A 23,361-nucleotide genomic window follows, 5' to 3' on the forward strand; every position below is an offset into this window, starting at 1 on the left:
CTGATTCCACTTCTATGAAGTGCCCAGAATAGGCGTTGTGGTTCCAGGGGCTGGGGAGGTAAGGAGAAACGGGGGGTGGTGGCAAATGGGTCCGGGGATTTGTTTTTGGGATGATGAAAATCCTGACCAGGCATGGTGGCTCATGCCTGTAATCCCAGCACTTTGGGAGGCTGAGGCGGGCAGATCACAAGGTCAAGAGATCGAGATCATCTTGGCCAACATGGTGAAAACCCGTCTCTACTAGAAATACAAAAATTAGCTGGGTGTGGTGGCACACACCTGTAGTCCCAGCTACTTGGGGGGCTGAGGAAGGAGAATTGTTTGAACCCGGGAGGCGGAGGTCGCAGTGAGCCGAGATCACGCCATTGCACTCTAGCCTGGGCAACAGAGCGAGACTCCATCTCGAAAAAAATTAAAAAGAAAATTCTAAAATTCGTTGTGATGATGGCTTTGCAACCCTGAGAATATAGGGAAAGCACTGAATTACAGTGTGTGAACTCTACCCCAATATAATAACTTGTATATTATGCAACTGTCACAAAGAGAAAGCCAGCAGGTGCTCTCCGATGCCTTCAGTCAACAAAGCTTTGCCCCCAACATCTCTGGACTCGCACTCACCTTGCCTGCCCTTCCCCTTACTGGTGGCACTGCCCCCACCAGGCAGCTCTTGTAATATCTGAACCCGACTCCTGGGTGGGGGCACCTGTGGGCTGTGACCCTGGAACCCCCAGGAGAAGGGCCAGACACAATCTCACCACGTCTTGGGACTCACCTCCTGGCGAGGGCGCGGGCCTCTGTGGCCGGGTGGCTCCAGTTGCTGGGCTGGCCAGGCCCTTCCTGGGGAATCTCCTGTAGAAAGAAGAAGAGAGGAAACTGACAGCCTGTCCCCAAAGGGCAAGGGCCATATCTGGCTCAAGGGTGGGGCAGAACTGGATGGCACCAGCAGTTTTGTAAATGCACAAAGCTGGCCACGACGTTGGCATCCAGTGAGCGGAGTCCCAGCAGTAAGGACGCTGCCCACCGCTTACTGCGCATTCGGTCTACCCGGGACACACCTCGCCCTTTGCAAACGTCCCCTCGCCGAATCCGCGGAGGAGGCGCTACGTGATCCCCATTTTGCAGATGAAACTGAGCCTCGCAAAGTGGGGAGTCATACTCAAGGTCACCAGGTCACTGGCGGGGCTGGAGCAGGGAACAACGCCCTGGTTTGGTGTGTTTGGGTTGGTGGGGCGGGGGCCCTGGGATACCAGAGATGTAAGAACGGCAGCTGCGTGCACAATCTCCTCTTCCGAGGACTCCAGCACTGCCTCCAGGTCTGCCAGCTGGGTGCAGGTCTTCTGGGCTCCGGCCTGGGCACAGCGGGCACCCTTGCTCAGCCTCTGCAGCTGCTCCCGGGCAGCCTTCACAGCACCCTCAAGGCCTATCATCTGCTCCAGGAAGGCTTCTCGAGCCCCTACAGAAAGCCCACAGCCCAGGGGTCACAGAGTGGTGGAGATGTCACCCAAAAGCCCCCAGCCCTGGGGTCCCCTTCTGTGCCCTCCATTCCCCAGGCATCAGCAAACCAAACACCAACAGGTAGTCCCAAAGGAAGAACCCCCCGTTTTACGGATGCAGGCTGAGGCCCAGGGAAGGCAAACATGAGCCAAGGTCCCACCCACAGCAAGTCAGCCATACACAGGGACCGGGAGGGACCCAGGCCTTCTGCGGCCACACCAGCAGTCCTGGACCCCCTGCTCCAATAAGCTCCAATTCACACGGTGGCTCACACGTGGGCAACTGACAACATGGAATCTGACAGCCCCTACGTCCACAGTGAGTCCTGCTAACAGGTTCTCAGCTCGCCTCTGTCTGGCTGCTAAAGGGGTGTGGCACTTACACATGTAAAGCTTCACAAGTAATCCAGTCCATTTCAACACTATTTCCAGGTCCCAGGCCAAATTCCTCCTGGCTTTAGTGAGAGTTCCCTCCTTTTTTTTTTTTTTGAGACAGAGTCTCGCTCTGTCGCCAGGTGCCAGGCTGGAATGCAGTGGCGAGACCTCGGCTCACTGCAACCTCCACCTCCTGGGTTCAAGCAATTCTCCTGCCTCAGCCTCCCGAGTAGCTGGGACAGGCACGTGCCACCACGCCCAGCTAATTTTTGTATTTTTAGTAGAGACGGGGTTTCACCATGTTGGCCAGGATGGTCTTGATCTCTTGACCTCGTGATCCACCCACCTCGGCCTCCCAAAGTGCTGGGATTACAGGTGTGAGCCACCACGCCCAGCCGGTTCCTTCCTTTTTTTCCTTCCTTCCTCCCTCCTCCTCTCTCTCTCTTTTTTCTTTCTTTCTCTCTTTCTTGTAGAGACAAGGTCTTGCTATTGCTACGTTGCCCAGGCTGATCTCAAACTCCTGGGCTCAGGCAATCCTCCTGTATTGGCCTCCCAAAGTGCTGGGATTACAGGCATGAGCCACCACACCCAGCCCACCTTTTTTCTTATTTACTCAGGTATTAGTGTTTTCCATGCGCTGAGCACTGTGCTGGGCTACAGCAGTGAACGACATGGCCAAGAATCAAGCCGACGGGGCACTCCAAGTCCAGCCTCTGGAGCAGCGCCTTGTGACCCCCTTGTGGAGGGAGTGAATAAAGGAATGAGCCCAGCCTGTCTCACTGAGCTTAGAGTCTGGGTGAGGCATGGTCATGGGGACAAGGACTAATATTAATAAAGTTACAGGTAGGCTAGGGACATTGAAGGAGAGGCCCATGGCAACCGGGTTGTGTTGTGAGAGCCCCCAAAGCATCCGATAAGACCAGACTGCAGGCGCTATGGGCCTCCCCTTGCCTCCCGCCCTCCCACTCTGCCCCCGCTGTACCTGGCAGCAGGTGGGGGCTCTCGTAGACATCCCCCCGTGGGGCCTCTCCCTGCAGAATGTCTAGTGGTCCCCATGGACTGCCACAGTTCGACCCTTGCAGCCACCCCTCCATCAAAGTCAGTCTGACCTTCAGCTTGGCTGCCTGGAGGGGACCGGGAAGAAAAGGCAAATGAGGCTGGTGGCATGGAGGTTGGCCCAGGCTTCCCCCTGGCTTCTACCTGCCACTCTCCCTGGGGGTTCCCTTCTCCAAATCCTCCCCTGGACCTTGACGCTCAGGGTATGCCACAGCTCTGAGAGCCAACCCTGCCCAGCCCACGGTTGCTGTCCCTTCCCTTTCCACCCCCATGCCACCTGCTGACAGCGCTGACCACTCTGCTGTCCTACCTCAGAAGGGAGGGAGGAAGGGATGGGAAGGGACACCCCACAGGGATTTCTATGTGTCCTATTCACTGTGTTCCCAGGATGCTGCACCAGAAGGCACGCTATGGACACTGGCTGAGTGGGCTATAAACGTCCCCCTCAGCCCCGTGTTTTCATCAGACGAACAGTCGCTGCATTTACAGAGCATGTCCTAGGAGTCAGGCTCAGCACCAATGCCTGCCATGCGCCTGCCCGATTCCCCCCGTCACTGCTCTAAGTGGCAGGCACAGGTCCCAGGCCCTGTCCTCCATTTCCAAGTCCAGAATGTTCTGGAAAACCACAAGGCATTCCATTCCTCATTCGAGAGCAAAACCTGACCTGATATAAAACTTCTGAAAAAGGCCACTGTGGTCTCCGTTTACCTACTTGGTGGGAATAGTCATCTGTCTTCCCGCATAAATATCACTGGGTTTGACTATGGAGGCTGGCCCGTTCACAGTGGAGAATTATGTAATATTCAGTGCAGGCCATCTTTTTTATTTTTATTTTTTTGAGACAGAGTCTTGCTCTGTCACCCAGGCTGGAGTGCGGTGGCGGCGTGATCTGAGTTCACTGCAACCTCTGCCTCTTGGGTTCAAGCAATTCTGCCTCAGGCTCCCGAGTAGCTGGGATCACAGGTATGTGCCACCCCCACTGGCAGATTTTTATATTTTTAGTAGAGACAGGGTTTCACCATGTTGTCCAGGATGGTCTCGAACTCCTGACCTCAGGTGATCCATCTGCCTCAGCCTCCTAAAGTGCTGGGATTAGAGGCGTGAGCCACCGCGCCCGGCCTCAGTGCATGCCATCTTATCTTTCTACAATGCCACAAATTCGGAAAGTTGGTCCCATTGGTTTCCAGAAAAGGGTTGCAGGTCTGAACTTGGCCCCATTGGTTTCTAGAAAAGGGCTGCAGGTCTGAACTATTTCCAGTCTGGAGTAGGAGAGCGCCCGAGGCTTACCAAGGCTGTTGGCTACGCAGGCACATGACAATGAATGGAGCTGGCGGAGGAGAAGCCCGATGGGTTAACTCTAGAGCTTGAACTCCTGACTCCTGCACCACCCACCCTCCACTCAGAAGTACCTCCTGTTGACCCTCCTTACTAAAGGGTTATCGGTGGTCTCATTCCCACTGAACCTGAGAAAAGTGAGACCTCAGCCCGGTGTGGTCAGGAAGAGCAGGTGACAAGAGTCCCATCCACCCAGAGCAGGGGAAGGGCTGGGGTGAGGGTGGAGTGGGGCTGGAACAGGCCCGGAGCTGGGTGGGCACAGGGAGAAGGTGGGTAGTGGCCTTGCAAGGCCCGAGCACTTGGGTGAGCAGGCAGTTCCTGGTGCCTGGCACAGAGCTGGCACTCGCTGGGGACACAGAATGAATGGGAAGTGAGCGGTTCTGGGCAGACCCACCTCCTCCTTCACCAGGGCGTAGCAGGACGGGCACTCCTGGCAGTGTGTGCCGTCAGCCGTAAGGAAGAAGTTGTCGTGGCAGCGCTCGCACTTGTAGCCCTCGAAGCCAGGTCTGCACACGCACGTGCCGTTCTCCCGGCACTGGGCCGAGGCGGCGCCCAGTGGGGAGCACCTGCAGGCTGGAGGGGCCGGGGCAGTGCATGCTAGGTTCTGGGCAGCATCAAATACAGACTCCTGGGCCCTGCCCTGCAGAGTCTGATTCAGAAGGTTGAAGGCGGCACAGAGCCTGGCTTATTCCAATGTTCCCTAGGGGATCTGAGGACTCCCAGGTTTAGGAACTGCCAGTGCAGCCCAACTCTATAGGTGAGGAAACTGAGGCCCGGAGAGTAACATGATGGCCCCAGGCACACAGGCACTTAACAGTGGCATCTGGGACTATCTATATTCCTGGCTGGCATGAGGATGCTGGCAGGGTGCAGAGGGCCAAAGACTTGGGTGAGGGTCACAAGCACAGCCCTGCCCCCTCTGCTCTGGGTCACATGACCCTGCTCTCCTGGTCAATGCCAGGGCAGCATCTCACTCCTGAGTGTCCTCCACAACTCACTCACTCCACACTTCCAGTTGCTCTCCTATCTGACCATCCTCTCCCACCGCACCCATTTTCCCCATCCGTCATCTTTGCCCAGAGACCTCGGGCCCCACCCTCCTGGCAGCCTGGGAAGAACCCAGCCTCCTTACCCCGGCAGCCCTTGATGGAGAAGCCAAAGAAACCCAGCTGGCATCTGTCACAGGCCTGGCCTGTGACGCCTGGGCGGCAGGTGCACTGGCCAGTCTTGGGATGGCACTGATCCTCCTGGGAGCCCAGTGGGTGACACTTGCAGCTGTGATAAGGGAAGGAACTGGGTCTGAGGCAGGCTCAGGGCCACCCCTGGCCCAGCCTCTGCCGGCTGCAGCTGGTTGGGCCTCAGCTCACAGCCCCTGCTGACCAGGCCCTGTCTCCAGGAGGTCTGGTCCAGGAGACAGGCTCTGGACCAGGAGACAGGGTCTGGTCAGCAGGGGCTGTGAAACAGGTACATGGCGCAGCTTCCCCAGCTGTGCTCTGGAAAGCACAATTTTCCCAGGATGCTCGGGGAAAAACGAAGATAAAATAAGGCTATGGGACAAACACGTCTCGGGGAGCCTATACCCCTCTGTTGGAAAGTCACGATGCAATTAGCATATTAAGGGCTCTGAGAAGTCCTGCAAGGAAGAAACCTGTTTGCCCCACCTGGTGTTTCCCGGGAGTCCTCCGCTGTTCCCTAAGGACGCTTGTGCAAGGTGCTACTGTGGCCGAAAGGCCACCCAGTGATGGTGTCACTGAGAAGGGAATCAGAGACCAAACCAGTCATCTGCCCACCTGGACATCTCTTAGGGCTGCTCTTGGCTCGTACCCTGGGCTAGCAGAGCCATGAGTCCGATGTCAAGAGACTATCCCTTTGCCCCCCTTCATCGTAGGGCACAATGTAAGTGGCAGTGGGCCTGGGACAACACCTTCCAAACCAGTCCCCTCCCTGGGGGCCGCCTGGCGCCTTCTTCCATCCTGACGAAGTCCCCAGGGCACCGACAGTCTCACCCTACCTACCTCCGGCAGCCCCTCCCAGCCTGGAGGTCAAAGAAGCCAGGGTGGCAGCGGCTGCAGTCCCGTCCAGTCACGTGAGGCAGGCAGGAGCACTGGCCTGTCACGGGGTCGCAGGGCTTCTGCTCACTGACCGAGCCCTGTGGGTGGCAGCTGCAGGCTGGGGGTGGGAGTGGGAAGGGGTGTTGGGAATGTGCAGATTGTCTGCTCCACTTTTCGGGGTCCAATGGAGGCAGAGAGGATAGGGCAGCCTCCAGGGACGACACCGCATGTTCAGCCCAGATTCTGATGCCCCTGCTGGAAAAACGCTCCAGGGCTGAGCTAAAGCCTCAGCCCATTGACCGTATCCTTAGAGGGACAGCCCAGGACAGTCATGGCGGCAGACAGCCCTCTGAGCCTGCCCTGAGCCCTGGCAGGCTGCAGAGGGCCAGAGACGTGGGTGAGGGTCACAGGTACAGCGCTGTACCCTCTGCTCTAAGTCCTGTGACCCTGCTCTCCCGGCCACCGCCAGGGCAGTGTCTCGCTGTGGGCCAAAGTGGCATTTCCTGCGGGGGTTCCACAAAGCGAGAGTGAGCGGGACCCGCAGCTGCAGCGTGGGAAAGGGCTCCAAGCACATCGGTGTGGGGCAAAGGCTGAGCTTCCATCCTGCAGGGCTCTGGGAGGCTCCCGGGGGCTGCGTGTTAACGGAGGCGATGTTGGGGGCATGGCCTGGGACCCTGGGCGCAGGACGATCACTGCGTCAGCCATATGGGCCAACTGCAGAGTGGGAGATATGTGCTAGACTACCCAGGCTTCAGGATCGGAGCTTCTAGGATCTCACAGCTGAAACAGACCCCGGAGAGGGGCAAACCCTTGTGCTTTCTGGACACGCAGACAGGGAAGGGGAGTAACCGGCTGAGGCTGCACAGCCTTGCAGAGGGGCCAGCTGGTTCCGGCATGTTCCTCAGCCACCCCTTCTGTGTCCTGAGCCAGGGGAGAGGAGAAGGGGCCCACCGCGCGCCACCCCGGGGTCTGGAGGCAGGTACTCACGTGTGCATTTGTCTGTGGGCCGAGGGGCCAGGGCGCTCCCGTAGAAGCCTTCCTGACAGCGCTCACAGCGGTCACCTGTGGTGTTGTGCAGGCAGCGCAGACAGTGGCCAGACAGGGGGTCACAGTTGCCCACAGCATTCGGGTCCACATTCCCGCTGCACTGGCACCGGTGGCAGGGCTGGGGGGCCCCAGAGAGCCCCAGCGGGTCCCCAAAAAAGCCATCATCACAGACCTCACAGCGCCGCCCTGCGTGTAAGGGAGGACGTGTGGGGAATGCAGCCAGCTGGGCCCGCCAGGGATGAGGGTGGACGAGAAGCAGAGCGAGCGTCCCTGCAGCCTCCTCGGAGCAGAGCACGGGCTCAGGCAGGAGGGCCTGGGCCAGCCCCCAGTGGCTGCCCCCAGCTGTGTGGTCCTGGGCAAGGCACTGCGCCTCTAGGAACTCTGGTTTCTCATCTTTGAAGTGGGGACAACAACGGCGGCTCCCCACAGGACTGAGGGGAGGGTCCGGTGACATAATTTGTGAGAAGCACTTAACATCCGGCCTGGCACGTAGTAACGCGCAGCAGTGGCTGTCATCACACATCTGTCCTCACACCCTCGTCGTCACCATTATCTTCACCATCACCACTTTCCCCACCAGAACCTCACCGTCATCACCTGCTTCATCATCCTTTTTTATTTATTATTATTATCGAGAAGGAGTCTCGCTCTGTCACCCGGGCTGGAGCACAGTGGTGCAATCTCGGCTCACGGCAGCCTCTGCCTCCAGGGTTCCAGCAATTCTCCTGCCTCAGCCTCCCGAGTAGGTGTGATTATAGGCACATGCTACCACGCCCGGCCAAGTTTTGTATTTTTAGTAGAGACGGGGTTTTGCCATGTTGGCCAGGCCAGTCTCGATCTCCCGACCTCAGGTGATCTGCCTGCCTCGGCCTCCCAATGTGCTGGGATTACAGGCGTGAGCCACGGCGCCTGGCTGCTCACGGTTTTTTTTCATGTTCCTCTTGACATTTCTGCACTGCTCCAACATTATGATGAATATGTACATTTATTTCTATTTTCATTTTTTCTGAAGTTACTAAGTCAGTCAAGAGTATGTACTAATTTTATAATTAAAAAATAGCTGCTGTCATTGTGAAGAATAGTTGTGAGCTCCCTGCGTCCTCAAAAGCCATCAGTCAGTTAAAATAAAGTTAACGGTACAGGCCGGGCGTGGTGGTTCATGCCTGTAATCCTGGCACTTTGGAAGGCTGAGGTGACGGGATCACTTGAGGTCAGGAGTTTGAGACCAGCCTGGTCAACCTGCCAAAACCCTATCTCTACTAAAAATATAAAAATTAGCTGGGTGTGGTGACAAGCACCTGTAATCCCAGCTACTTGGGAGGCTGAGGCAGGAGAATCACTTGAACCCGGAAGCAGGGGTTGCAGTGAGCCAAGATCGTGCCACTGCACTTCGGCCTGGGTGATGGAGTGAGATAACATCTCAAAAAAAAAAAAAAGTTTATAGTGCTAAGGACAACCCTATAAAGGGAAAGGGGGAACAGAAAGGAGAGGGGAGGGGAAGGGAGGGGAGGGGAGGGGAGGGGAAGGGAGGGGAGGCGAGGGGAGGGGAAGGGAGGGGAGGGGAGGGGAGGGGAGGGGAAGGGAAGGGAGGGAGGGGAAGGGAGGGGAGGGGAGGGGAAGGGAGGGGAGGGGAGGGAAGGGGAAGGGAGGGGAGGTGAGGGGAGGGGAAGGGAGGGGAGGGGAGGGGAGGGAAGGGGAAGGGAGGGGAGGCGAGGGGAGGGGAAGGGAGGGGAGGCGAGGGGAGGGGAGGAGAAAAAGGGGACGGGAGGAGAAAAAGGGGAGGGGAGGAGAAAAAGGGGAGGGGAGGGGAGGGGGATTGAAAATGATGATGAAGAATGTGAGCCCCATGGTTAAGCAGCCGTTCACCCGGAACCAGGTGAGGACAGCTCACAGGGCAGGAGGCAGCTCTGGAGGTCCTGGGAAGGGTTTAAGGAGCCAGGATGGCAGGCAGGAGTCATCCTGGGACAAGTGAGAATCAGAGCTTGACCTTGGTCGATCCTGACTCAGAGGTCCAGGTGAGCTCTCTGTGTGCTAGGCCCTTGCAGGGCGCAGAGGACACTGGTGTGGATGAGAAGGGTGCTGGGGCCAGGCGTGGTCGCTCACGCCTGTAATCCTAGCACTTCAGGAGGCTGAGGCCAGCAGATCACCTGAGGTGGGGAGTTCGAGACCAGCCTGACCAATATAGAGAAACCCTGTCTCTACTAAAAACACAAAATTAGCTGGGCATGATGGTGCATACCTGTAATCCCAGCTACTCAGGAGGCTGAGGTAGGAGAATCTTTTGAACCCAGGAGGCAGAGGTTGCAGTGAGCCGAGATTGTGCCATTGCACTCTAGCCGGGGTATCAAGAGCAAAACTCCATCTCAAAAAATAAAAATAAAAAAAGGGCACTGGCAGAGGTCCCAGATCTAAAGTCCACTCCAGGTGACCCAAGGGCAGTTCTCTCTGCTCACAGCACTGCCTGCTCCCCTGACATCGTCCCTCAAGTTCGTCTCAGCCTGAGCTTCTCTAATTCTCCGTTCCCACTGGGTGGGCTCACGCATGTCTGCAGGCCAGGCGAGCCACGGTCAGGAGCCACAAAATGTAAGGAGATAATGGGAGTGGAGGGCCAGCACGGTGGCCAGTGGGGAGCAGGATCCTGTGGTACAATCTCCATCCCTTGGTTCTTGAGCTCCCGGCTCTGGGGCCACCTGTCCTGCCCTGTTGGCTGCCAGAGAGCTGCTTTCAGAACGGTCCCAGTGAAAGCACAGGGTATTTGACAAATCAATTTAATGCAGCCACAGGTACCAAAAGCAGTATCAGTTGTCTAGGTATCTTAAAATCATTACACTACGTGAAACAAGCCAGACCCAAAAGAACAAATACTGTATGGTTCCATTTACATGGAATACCCGGAGGAGTCAAATTCACAGAGAGAGAGCAGAACAGCTGGTAGCAGGGGCTGGGGAGGAGGAGCTACTCAACAGCACATTTTCAGTTTTTTAAAATTTTTTTGAGACGGAGTCTTATTGTGTTGCCCAGGCTGGAGTGCAATGGCACGATCTCGGCTCACTACAACCTCCACCTCCTGGGTTTGAGGGATCCTCCTGTCTCAGCCTCCTGAGTAGCTGGGATTACAGGTGCCCGCCACCATGCCCAGCTAATTTTTGTATTTTTAGTAGAGACAGGGTTTTGCCATGTTGGCCAGACTAGTCTTGAACTCCTGACCTCAGGTGATCCACCTGCCTCGGCCTCCCAAAATGCTGGGATTACAGGTGTGAGCCACCGTGCCTAGCCTCAACAATACATTTGATGGGTACAGTTTCCGTCTGGGATGACGAAAAAGTTCTAGAGACGGATGGAGATGCTTGGTGGTGATCGCTGCACAACACTGCAAATGTACTTCCTGACGCTGAGTGATTCGCTTAGAAATGGTTAAAATGGCAAATTTTATGTTATAGATATTTTACCATAATAAAAAATTAATATTGTAATATGACAAAAGTCATTGAATTGTACTTTATTTTTAAAACTGTTTTTGAGACAGGGCCTGGCTCTGTTGTCCAAGCTGGAGTGCAGTGGTGAAATCTCGGCTCACTGCAGCCTCCACCTCCTAGGCTCAAACTGTCCTCCCGCCTCAGCCTCCAGAGTAGCTGGGATCACAGGTGCATGCCACCACACCCAGCTAATTTTTGTAGAGATGGGGGTCTCACTATGTTGCTCAGGCTGGTCTTGAACTCCTGGGCTGAAGCAACCTGCCCACCTTGGTTTCCCAAAGTGCTGGGATTACAGGCATGAGCGACCACACCCAGCCAAACTGTATGCTTTAAATGGGTGAACTGTCAAGTATGTGAATAGTATCTCAATAAAGCTGCTTTAAAAAAAAAATCAGAGTCGAGGATGTCTCTGAGTCCCCGAGCAGGAAAGAACGCAGGAAGCCTAGGAATAGGGGTGGGCGTGCGGGGATCTGCTTCGCACATTACCTGATGACATTTTTTTTCAAGGCTGGAAGTTTCATTGAGGTTTTAACAGAATCACCCAGGGAACTTGTACACCTATCACTAACCCAGGCTCTAAGGGGCCAGGGACCAGATACGGGCATTTGCAGATGGCCCCAAATCTCAATGGCCCAAATTCTACTGGCAATGCGCAGCAGCCTGGGGCTGTGGCTATGGGGCAACGGGACTCCGTGTCCCCAGAGGCCACGCCTGCTGCCCATAAGCTGGGCTCTCCCTCACCTGCCACACCCTAAACCCAAGGCCTTAACCCCGGAGCCCAGGGCAGAATCACAGCATTTCGGCTTGGCCCTCTGTGGGGCACAGCTCAGGGCGGGAGTCACTCACCTCTCTGGCCTGGGGGGCAGTGGGTGCACACCACCTCCCCGCTCTCTGGGATGGTTGTGCAGGCCGACCCGCCAGGGCAGGGACAGGGCCGGCAGTCGTCGGCTTGGCCTGCAAAGGGGTTGCCATAGAAACCTGGCAAGCAGCGCTCACAGGACGGGCCCTCAGTGTGGTGGCCGCACACGCAGATCCCTGAGGGCAAGACAAGCACCTGGTTACAACTGTCGGAACCCAGAATGCCCAGAGATGGTGAGCATCCTGGCGGGAGAGGTCATGGGGCACACCCCGGGTAGGTGGTGTGAGAACTTGCCCAGGCGGGGGCAGCAGGGCCTGGGGACCACACGGTTCATGTCCCCCACTTACTGCCTGTGCAAAGCTGGGCAAGTTGTGTAATGACCCCACACCTCAGTGTCCTCATTTGCAAAATGGGAACAACCACAGCACTGACTTCGAAGGGCTCTTGTCAGGGTCCAACCAGACCATGCATTCAAAGTACCCCGCACGCCCCCGCACACACAATCACCAGTGCTTGTTATTGTTATTTGAGATGGAGTCTGGCTCTGTCACACAGGCTGGAGTGCAGTGGCACAATCTCGGCTCACTGCAACCTCCACTTTCCAGGTTCAAGCGATTCTCCTGCCTCCCAAGTAGCTGCGATTACAGGTGTGCGCCACTTGGCTAATTTTAGTATTTTTAGTAGAGATGGAGTTTCACCATGTTGGCCAGGCTGATCTCAAACTCCTGACCTCAAGCAATCAGAATGCTGGGATTACAGGCATGAGTCACCGCGCCCGGCCAGCACTGTCATTATTTTGTATTCTAAAACCTCTCTTTGAACCAACAGGTGACACGGCTGTCATTCACTACACTGCTGTCCTCTTAACTCCAAGGGGCCAAAAGGAAGAGCAGCTTTCCCTAAGGGAGACACAGACCCAGAATTCTGGCCTTCACATGACTTTGAGAAGAGGCTCCCCATTCTGGGGTTTGGGATGTACAGGGGATACCTAGTCTCAGAGGAGGGAACCCCTGTCCCTGCCCTCTGACTCCTGATGGTGGTAGATTCTGCAAATTCTTCTTCCCTAGGCTGACCACAGCTGGCATCTGCTCAGAGCCTGGGGTGCTTGGGAAGGGAGGCCCACTGGCAGGGATTGAGTGAGAAGCCTGGCTGAGAAGGGGTTAACTAAGACCACCACTTCCAGGAGGGCCCAGGGAAGGCAAGCACAGCCACGTGCCACACGCCACGCCACACACAGGGCACTGTCTCTTCTTGTGTCCATGGCAGGCATTGATAATCGAGCCCAGACGAGGCCACATAATCCCTCCCCCCTGCAATGCAGCCAAGGCACAGGTGACCTGGGAGAAAGCGTGAGGACCGGCCGCGCATGCACAGCAGGGCTGGCATCCAAGGGGAACCGTCCCAGCCTCAGCCGAGCACCCATAGCCTCACTCCTCCTCCCAGCCTTGGCAGCGGGGCTATGTTGCCCATTTCACAGATGAGGACTTGTCCAAGCTGGGTGGGAAGCGTGGCAGGGCCAGAGGCTCTGTGAAGATGATAAATTGGTCCCAGACATGGGAGGACTCTGCTGTCTCCAGAGGGGCTGTGGGAAGCATTGCAGAGGGGAGGGATTATGTGGCCTTGCCCAGGCTCGATTATCGATGTCTGCCACGGACACAAGAAGAGACAGTGCCCTCTGTGTGGCATTTGGCTGTGCTTGCCCTCCCTGGCTAGGTTGGCTAACATCTTTTTTTTTTTTTTTTTTTGAGATGGCATCTCGCTCTATTGCCCAGGCCAGAGAGCAGTGGTGCAATCCCGGCTCACTACAACCTCTGCCTCCTGGGTTCAAGTGATTCTCCTGCCTCAGCCTCCTGAGTAGCTGGGATTACAGGTGTGCGTCACCACGCCCGGCTAATTTTGTATTTTTAGTAGAGACGGGGTTTCACCATTTTGGTCAGGCTGGTCTCGATCTCCTGACCTCAGGTGATCCATCCACCTCAGCCTCCTGAAGTACTGGGTGCGCCCAGCTACTGTCTTTTCAGGAAGAAAAATGCTCAGCAGCCTTCTTCTCAGAGAGCCCTCACCAGCTCTGGGGAGGCAGCAGGTGTGTAGGCATGAGGCCCTCAGCGCGGGAGTGCAGAGAGGCCTGGGTCCAGACTCCTCAGGCGCCTCCTGGCCACATGAGCTTGAGTGAGGCCAGGTCTGCTCCTACAGAAGTGGGGATCAGTGGGCTGGACACGGTGGCTCAAGCCTGTAATCCCAGCACTTTGGGAGGCCGAGGCGGGAAGATCACTTGAGTCAGGGGTTTGAGACCAGCCTCAATATGGTGAAACCCCATCTTTACTAAAAATACAAAAATCAGCTGAGTATGGTGATGGGCATCTGTAATCCCAGCTGAGGTGGGAGGATCTCTTGAACCCAGTAGGAGGCTGCAGTGAGCCAAGACTGCACCACTGCACTCCAGCCTGGACGACAGATGAGACTCTTCCGCCCCCCTTCCCCACCCCCACAAAAAATAAAATAAAATATAAAACATAGAATAAAATGAAAAGAAGTGAGAATTGAGTAACCAGTAGTAACCAGGCCCTGGGAGTCCAGGCTGGAGGGAGGTGCAGCTCTGCCACCTGCTGGCCATGCAGGCACCCTGCATGGGGCCCTCACCTGTGATATGGGACAAGAAGGGTCCCGGCCCCTGCAGGGATGTCTGCGGGAGTCAACGATGTAGTGTAGAGAAGGGTGACTAGCACAGGCAGAAAAGGTGACGCTCTTTTGTTATTTCCCAAGTGTCCTAAAAAGTAGAGCCCTTCATTGTCTGCATTTCCCTAAGGCCCTCCCAGTTAGCTACAGCTGAGCTCCAGTGCAACCCAGGTCTGTGTTTTCAGAGCCTGAGTGTTTTTGACCTCCACGTGGCTTCGTGTAGAAACAGAGGCAGTGTGCGCACTGTCATCATCCTCACCTTAAGAAGAGGAAGCAGGCTCGGCGGGGAGAAGTGACTTTCCCAAGGCCACTAAGGGGTAAGAGTGGCAGGTCTACAATTCTGGATTGGTGCTTATGAGCTGCTGTCACCTGTGTGACCCTCATGAGAACCCTTCGGCTGTCACTTGCCACGCTGATGCCTCTGCCCTTTCTTGCAGCTCCCTCTGCATATAAGGACCCCCAAGGTGGTTCCCTGGTCCTTCCTGGGAGAAGGACCAGCCTGGGGAGAAGGTGGTGCATGGACAGACGGCCCACAGAGCAGCTGGCTTACGGCTCTCACCGAATGGATACAAGGTTCTTGGCACAGAGCCTGAGGCTTCGATAAATTTCAGTGGTAACTTTTATTAAAATATGAGACGCCCAGGCAATAACAGCACGGGCGAGCTCAGTGCCCGCACTTCCCCACAGCTTGGCCAACCCCTCGCCCTGTTCAGGTCAGTACTCACCTCATTTTTCTGGGTATAGCCCAGATGCCTTCGGATGGGGTGCCCGGAGACTCACCTGTGTTGGGGTCACAGGTGCCATGCTGGTTACAGGTGCAGGGGACACAGCTGGCATAGGGACCCCCTCGTGGTGTCTCCCTCTTGTATCCTGGAGCACAAGATTCACAGAACTGGCCTGTGTAGCCATTGGGACACGAACAAGTCTCCACCCAGGAGGCTGGCGGGGAAAGCCCCCGCCGGGCGGACGTGAGCCGGACCTCGGTCAAGAACGCTTCGCCTGCAGAGCAAGAAGGGAGAGAGGAAGAGAGAGAGGAAGAAGCTCCTGCACATGCTTCCCCCAAAAACCTTCCTGTCACATATGGACCAGGCCCACGTACATACAGGCAGCCTGGGAATCAATGATGATTTTTAAAATTTATTTATTTTTTGAGACAGATTCTCATTCTGTCACTCAGGCTGGAGGGCAGTGGTGCAATCCTAGCTCACTGCAGCCTCGACTTCCCAGGCTCCAGTCATCCTACCACGTCACCCTCCCAAAGGAGACTGGCAGGCAAGCCACCAAGCCCAGCTAATTTCTAAATTTTTTGTAGAGATGGGGTTTCTCCATGTTGCCCAGGCTGGTCTCGAACTCCTGGCCTCAAGTAATCCTCCTGCCTCGGCCTCCCAAAGTGCTGGGATTGCATGTGTGAGCACCATGCCAGGTGACTTTTTTAAAAAATAGTCAATTCAAGGGTGAGGAAGTTGAATCGGCAGTTTTCAAGAAGAAACAGACATGGCTGAGAATTTTCTGGAAAGATGTCCACTCCACAGGTTATCAAAGATACTTAAACAACAACGATACCATTCACACCTCTCAGACTGGTAACATTTTATAGATTAATTTTAGTGGGGGATAGGGCATACGAATCTCATCTGGCCTGCTCATAATTGAATGCTACATTTAGGCAAAGTTTAAGGTCTATTTCTAAAGTTTTAAGATTTGTTGCCGTTGTTATTGCTTGTTTTTAAGAGAGGCAGGGTCTTGCTCTGCCACGCAGGCTGGAGTGCAGCGGCACAACCATAGCTTTGAACTCCTGGTCTCAAGCGATCCTTCTGCCTCAGCCTCCCAAGTGGCTGGACCAAAGGTATGTGCCACCACACCCAGCTCAATTTTAAATTTTTTGTAGAAAAAAGGTTTTGCCATGTTGCCCAGGCTGGTTTTGAACTCCTGGCCTCAAAGAAAATGAACATTTTGTATTTAGGTAAACTATGACGTATACATTTTAAAAATAAAGAAATCTGATGTTTGGATGTACGAATACAAATCGGGAGGCTTTGCCTCCAGTAACAGAGGAGTGGGGGGTCCTAGCAGATCAACCTTCCCACAGAAAACACCTAGAAACTCCAGGCAAAATATGAAAATGACCATCTGTAGACACAGAAAACGGGCAGATTGGAGGCGGCCGACGCGCCTCATCGGAGCAGGCCTTCTGAAGGCAAAGTCGGCAGCGTGGATCAAAACGGCACACGCTCTGCTGGGACCTAACACCTCCATTTCCAACGCTCTGTCCTAAAGCGACACTTGTACTGGAATACCAAGGCCTTTCTATGAGGCTGGTCCCACCTCCCTGTGACACGGTTGTAACGGGGAAACCTGCAGGCCACTTAAGTGCCTGTCAATGGTGGGGATGGTAAAACCTCACAGAGCGCCCGTACCACAGAATCTTACACAGCGGGCACACGGAACCAGGCTTTCTACGCGGAATGACAAGGAGCGGCCTCCACAACGCACGGTTAGCTGACAAAAAGCAAGCTGCAGAATGTCGTGCTGCGTGATTACATTTCTTTATTTCTTTGTTTCTTTTTCTGAGACAGGATCTGGCTCTGCTACCCAGGCTGGAGTGCAGTGGTGTGATCTTGGCTAACTGCAACCTCTGCCTCCCGGGTTCAAGTGATTCTCCCTCCCTAGTAGCTGGGATTATAGGGGCACACCACCACACCTGCCTAATTTTTATATTTTCAGTAGAGACGAGGTTTCACCATGTTGCCTAGGCTGCTCAAGCAATCTGCCCGCCTAGGCCTCCCAAAGTGCTGGGATTACAGGTGTGAGCCACTGTGCCCAGCTGTGTAATCACATTTCTATGCTAAAAAAAAATACAGGCTGGGCATGGTGGCTTATGCTTGTAATGCCAGCACTTTGGGAGGCTGAGGCGGGTGGATCACGAGGTCGGGAGTTCGAGAGCAGCCTGACCAACATGGTGAAACCCCGTCTCTACTAAAAATACAAAAATCAGCTGGGTGTGGTGGTGTGCACCTGTAATCCCAGCTACTCAGGGGCTGAGGCATGAGAATTGCTTGAACCCGGCAGATGGGGGTTGCAGTGAGCTGAGATCGTGGCCACTGCAATCTAGCTTGGGTGAAAGAGTAAGACTGTCTCAAAAAAAAAACAACAAAAAACAAAAACAAAAACAAACGAAACCAGATGTTAAGTACATACACACAGAAGGGTTAGAGAGAGGCCTCCTAAAACATCACTCAGGGAAGAGGAAGTTTGGGGACAGTGGGTGACAGTGAGGGTCACTATGTCCCCTGCTTCTCCAGTGTACCCCAGCACCCTTGGACTTGAAAGAGGCCCAGGGCAAAACTGACCATCTGAGCCAGAGGTTCTCAAAAAGAGCAAAGTCTCCCTCCCCGGAAGCAAATCTGTGGACATGTTGGTTGTCATGTGGATGAAGAGGCCTAAAATTCCCAGAAACTGATATTCCCAGAAACTCCCCACGTGACTTTCAAATGTCCTGCTTGGTGCTGGAAGGGTAGAAAAACCCCTTCGTAAACATCTGAGCCTAGACCTCACTTCATTTTACACACAGACACGTGGGTTTTTGTTCCTTTTTTTAGAGACAAGGTCTCGCTCTGTCACCCAGGCTGAGGTGTAGTGATACAACCAATCACTACAGTCTTGACCTCCTGGGCTCAAGCGGTCCTCTAGCCTTGGCCTCCTGAGTAGCTTGGACTACAGGTATGGGCCACCACACCAGGCTGGTTTTTGTTGTTGTTGTTGTTTTGAGATGGAGCCTGGCTCTGTCGCCCAGTCTGGAGTACAGCAGTACAATCTTGGCTCACTGCAACCTCCACCTCCTGGGTTTAAGCGATTCTCCTGTATCAGCCTCCCAAGAAGCTGGGATTACAGGCGCCTGCCACCACGCTCAGCTAATTTTTGTATTTTTAGTAGAGAAGGGCTTTCACCACATTGGCCACGCTGGTCTTGAACTCCTGTCCTCAGATGATCCATCTGCGTCGGCCTCCCAGAGTGCCCAAAGGGATTACAGGCGTGAGCCACCTCGCCCAACCTGACTTAGTTTCAAAACATTTTTTTGGTAGAGATGAGGTCTTGGTTTGTTGCCAAAGGCTGGTCTGGAACTCCAGGCCTCAAACGATCCCTCCTGCCTCAACCTCCCAAGGTGCTGGGATTATAGGCGTGAGCTACTGCACCCGGCCTCCACGGTATTTTTGAACATTTTGAGTGCACAGGGCATTGTTCAGGGATGCAGACGCCACACTGATGGAGGGAACGCCACGCTTTGCTTCATTCAGAATTCTCCCTACAGTCACTCACCCACAGTGGCACCCTGGCCCTGGGGTGTCCGTCGCCATCGTCATCACCCCCCCTCCCATCGGCAGCCTCCTCTGTAGCTCCTCCACCCACGGTGATCCAGCAAATCTTCCCACTTAGTTCTGATTCCAAAATGACAAACGCAAAGGACTTAAAGCGTAAGGGTCATCATATTCAGCTGAATGTCTGAAACTCGGTTTCGCAGCTTCACTCACAAATCAACGCTTCCTCTGCCACGTGTTTTCCCCAATGGAGCAATAAAACAAAACCACCAAGGCTTAAATAAGCCTTTTAAAAGAAGCGCGCTACAGGCCGGGCGCGGTGGCTCACGCCTGTTATCCCAGCACTTTGGGAGGCCGAGGTGGACGGATCACCTGAGGTCAGGAGTTTGAGACCAGGCTGGCCAACATGGAGAAACCCCGTCTCTACTAGAAATACCAAAAATCAGCTGGGCGTGGTGGCACATGTCTGTAATCCCAGCTACTCTGGAGGCTGAGACAGGAGAATCCCTTTAACCCAGGAGGCGGAGGTTACAGAGAGCTGAGATCGCACCACTGCACTCTAGCCTGGGAAACAGAGCAAGACTCCATCTCAGAATAAATAGAATGGAATGGAACGGAAGCAGCACACTACGAGGTGGGGGAGCCGCCTCACTCGCGCTCACCGTGCTCTGGCCTATGACTGGGAGAGCCAGCCTAGCTCCATTCCCAGCCACTGCCCTCGCTGAGGGACCCTGCTGACACTGCCCACGTGGGTCTGCCTGTTCCCGCTGCTCTCAACCCGGGTTTGTGTTCCTGCGTCAGCCATCCACGGCGCTGTCTGCACTGCGGCTTCTGAGCATCTTCCTTCTCCTAAAACCAAATTTATTCCCGAGAGCAGGTCTCACCACTTCCTCACGTCTTCTAGCGCGGTCGCGTCTGAGCACTGACAATTTGGAATTCAGAGGATTGTATGTGGTATCATCCCTTCTCCTTTCATGTATTCTGTACAGTACAGTTAGGATATCATGGGCTCGGGCATGGTAGCTCACACCTGTAATCCCAGTACTGTGGGAGGCAGCCAGACAGTGGGATTGCTTGAGCCCCAGAGTTTGAGAGCTGGCTGGGCACACATAGTGAGACCTTGTCTACAAAAAAAAAAAAAAAAGAAATTACTGGTATAAACCAGCTAGGGCATGGCGGTGTGCGCCTGCGGTCCCACCTGCGTGGGGAGCTGAGGTGGGAGGGCTGCTTGAACGGAAGGGGTCAAGGCTACCACGAGCCATGATGCTTCCACTGCACTCCAGCCTGGGCAATGGGGCAAGCCCCTGTCCCTCATCCCCCGCTCCCCCCAAAAAAGTACATTCTATTGATTTTTTAAATAGCGTGCGGGTAGGTTATAAGGAGGAACAGATCAGAGGCTAAGGCCGTCAATCACTGTGGCCAGGGTGGGGGGTGGTGACAGATCCCATCAATGATGCGTGGTGGCCCAGCCCCCTCTTAGGGAAGGCTTAGGTACAATACTGCCAGTGACCAGCAGGGGAGTCGCTCTCCCAGAGGACTCCGAGCTGCCGGCTGTGTGCTGCGTCCAGCAGGGACAGAGGACTTGGTGGATTCAGCGAAGGTGGAGGGACAACACCCAATGGGGCTGGGTGGCTTGCTGGCCGCACACCTGCCTCTGAGACCCATCCCTCAGGCCTCTTGCCTGTCCAGTCCCTGCTTCTGACCTCAGCCACCATCCTCACTGCCTCCACGGGTTATAGGACCTCCGGCAACTGTCCTGATCTGTGACTCAGATTCCTTCTTGGCAAAATGGGACAACCACCATCTGGCCATGAGGCCCCGACAAGACTGTGCCCGCAGGAGCCCAGCCCAGTTCTGAGACCTGCAGGGCTCGGGTCTTGGGCACGTCTTTGTCTTTACTGACCGGCAGGGCTGGGGCTGGGACTGACGCGGAGGCGAAGGCTGGTGAGGTTGGCGAGGAGCCGCTGGAAGTGGAAGGGGGGCAGCGGAGGGGTCACGTCCTCGGAGGTCTCCTGCAGGCTGGCGGGAAAAGCGGTCAAAGCAAGATCCTGACATAGGGTGGCGGTACCATGACTGGGGAGGGGGTGCAGCCCCCTAGACCACAGGGGCATCTGAAATGTGCCTGGACCTCAGAGACCACCCCTCCACCTCCCCATCTCTCAAGACAGAAGCGGATACTTACTGGAACCTGAGCTCTACCTCCCTGGGGTGCCCGGCATCCTGGGGGCCAGAGGGGCTGGAGTGCCTCAGGGACAGGGCCAAGCCCGCCCCTTCCAGCCTCAGCTGCACAGGGAGTGGGGAGCCCCCGGGGGGCACCCGGAAGGTCAGGATGAGGGTCTGCCCATAGCTGAACCGCTGGTCTCCCAGGAACTTCTCTGAAGACAAGAGAAGAAGGCTTTGACAATCTTCATACGGTTAGCTCGATTTTAAATGTCTATATTGATTTTATCGGCAGCTAAACATTCAAACAAGATAAAACTACAGTGGGTAGAAAATCAAAAGCTCCCTGCACAGCAGACCCTGCAGGACTGGTCCACACCTCCGCAGCTCGTCCCCGGCTTCACAGGCATGTGACCAGTGCAGTCACACACGTCCCCATGCTTGGCTTCATGCTCTGCTGTGACCATCTTCACATCTTAATAATTTTATCTTCTTTTTTTTTTTTTTTTGAGACAGTCTCGCTCTGTCACCCAGGCTGGAGTGCAGTGGCATGATCTCAGGTCACTGCAGCCTCTGCCTCCCAGATTCAAGCAATTCCCCTGCCTCAGCCTTCCAAGTAGATGGGACTACAGGCGCACGCCACCATGCCCAACTAACTTTTGTATTTTTAGTAGAGACGGGGTTTCACCATGTTGGCCAGGATAATCTTGATCTCCTGACCTCATGATCCACCCGAGTCAGCCTCCCAAAGTGCTGGGATTATAGGCGTGACCCACCACGCTTGGCCCCAATTTATCTTTAACTAGGGTTTTAGAAGCGATGTCTGGTGGAGCACGGAGTCGGAGCATGAACGAAGGGGACACACACGTATGTGTGACCACAGCGGCTGCTGCCTGCTTGCGTGTAGCATTCATGATGCCCTTGAGCACGGAATTCCCGGGGAACACCCAGCAGCAGGAGTTTAGCAGGACTCCAGGTGACAGCAAGGTAAGTGAGCTGGCTGAGTGCTCGAGCGGAGAGAGGCGCTGATGGGCCCCAGGCCACACCTTCCCTTCCAATCAGAACTCACTTGGAACTCGGAAAGAAGGCACCGGAGCGCCGAGAAACACGGACTACCCGGGAGCCCTGGGCAATCGCTTCTGACTCTTGTCATTTCACCGTATCAGCCAATCATTTCTTTGGAAGATCGTGACCCAGGAGGACAGAGCACAGGCCACCCTCCATCCTCCTTCCCTGACGGTCTTTCCTTTGCCCACGAGAAAGCCTGGGGGGTGTGCCGTGTTGGTCGAATACGTGTGTGTCAAGGAGCGAAATAGAAGCGGTTGGGCCTGTGGTGTGCGGTATTTCCACTGTCCTTGTAAGAACAAAGCACGTGTCCGTGTGTGAACTGTGGAGAACCAGTTATGTCATTTCGGCCATTCTGCATACGAGTTAAATGCGCTGATGTTTGCATGAGCACTGCACGATGTAAAAATGATGGTAAAACTCGGCCGGGCGCGGTGGCTCACGCCTGTGATCCTAGCACTTTGGGAGGCCGAGGCGGGTGGATTGCCTGAGCTCAGGAGTTCAAGAGCAGCCTGGGCAACACAGTGAAACCTCATCTCTACTAGAATACAAAAAATCAGCTGGGCGTGGGAGTGTGTGCCTGTGGTCACAGCTACTCAGAAGCCTGAGGCAGGAGAATCACTTGAACCTGGGAGGTGGAGGTGGCAGTGAACCGAGATTGTGCCACTGCACTCCAGCCTGGGCGACAGAGTGAGACTCCATCTCAAACAACAAAAAAGTAAAATTCATGCTATAACTTAAAATGTTTCATGCTAATAACTTAAATCTTTCCTTTACCAAGAATGGCATCGAATAGCAAACCAGAAAACGCCACTACAAATGAAGAGCAAACCTGCCGGAAAAAGTGTCTGCAAATGGCGCTCTCCCCGATTTGGGGGGTGAGGGATTTTAATTCTGCAATGTGTCCCTCAAATTCTGTAGGGCGCCCGTCCCAGCTTTGGTGGGCAGCTCCTGAAAGTCCCTGTGTCCCTCTGCCCCAGAGCGTCTCCTGGCTGGAGGAGCTGGTCACCTGTGCAGAAGCAGCCTGAAGCAGGGAGCCCCGGGGGCTGGTGGCCGCACACCCCGGCTGCACCCCGCTTCAGCCTCCAGAATCAATCATCTCTGGTGCGAGCGTGAAGCTCACTCTCCCATCCCTTGCCACGCGCGTTCTACACGTGAGAGGTTTCAACACTGTTCCGCAACCCACGGTCTTCGTAAAGGCTGCATCACAGTCCACCAACCGGCGACCCAGCCCCTCCTGGGACTGCCCCAAGCTTGCACAATTAAATTGTTAGATACTCATCTTTTTTTTTTTTTTTTTTGAGATGGAGTCTCACTCTGTCGCCCAGGCTGGTGTGCAGTGGTGTGATCTTGGCTCACTGCAACCTCTGCCTCCCGGGTTCAAGCATTTCTCCCAGCTCAGCCTCCTGAGTAGCTGGGATTACAGGCATGCACCACCATGCTCAGCTAATT

General features: G+C 55.0%; 1 protein-coding gene across 1 annotated transcript in view; it reads right to left on the bottom strand.

Annotated features, from left to right (window-relative positions):
- The window catches only part of LAMC3 (laminin subunit gamma 3), an 81,264-nt gene that overhangs the window by 17,971 nt on the left and 39,932 nt on the right, over positions 1-23,361 (bottom strand). Inside the window, exons 10-20 of the mRNA XM_064376985.1 lie at positions 20,867-21,059; positions 20,588-20,703; positions 15,149-15,367; positions 11,680-11,868; positions 7,298-7,543; positions 6,275-6,428; positions 5,392-5,534; positions 4,654-4,832; positions 2,851-2,992; positions 1,248-1,453; positions 773-849 (exon numbers count right to left, since the gene is read on the bottom strand). Coding sequence (XP_064233055.1) covers positions 773-849; positions 1,248-1,453; positions 2,851-2,992; positions 4,654-4,832; positions 5,392-5,534; positions 6,275-6,428; positions 7,298-7,543; positions 11,680-11,868; positions 15,149-15,367; positions 20,588-20,703; positions 20,867-21,059 — 1,864 coding nt within the window. The remainder of the gene's footprint in view (positions 1-772; positions 850-1,247; positions 1,454-2,850; positions 2,993-4,653; positions 4,833-5,391; positions 5,535-6,274; positions 6,429-7,297; positions 7,544-11,679; positions 11,869-15,148; positions 15,368-20,587; positions 20,704-20,866; positions 21,060-23,361) is intronic.

The sequence above is a fragment of the Aotus nancymaae genome, unplaced genomic scaffold (assembly GCF_030222135.1).
Source record: "Aotus nancymaae isolate 86718 unplaced genomic scaffold, 86718_ANA_hifiasm-v0.15.2.pri h1tg000003l, whole genome shotgun sequence".
NCBI lineage: Eukaryota > Metazoa > Chordata > Mammalia > Primates > Aotidae > Aotus > Aotus nancymaae.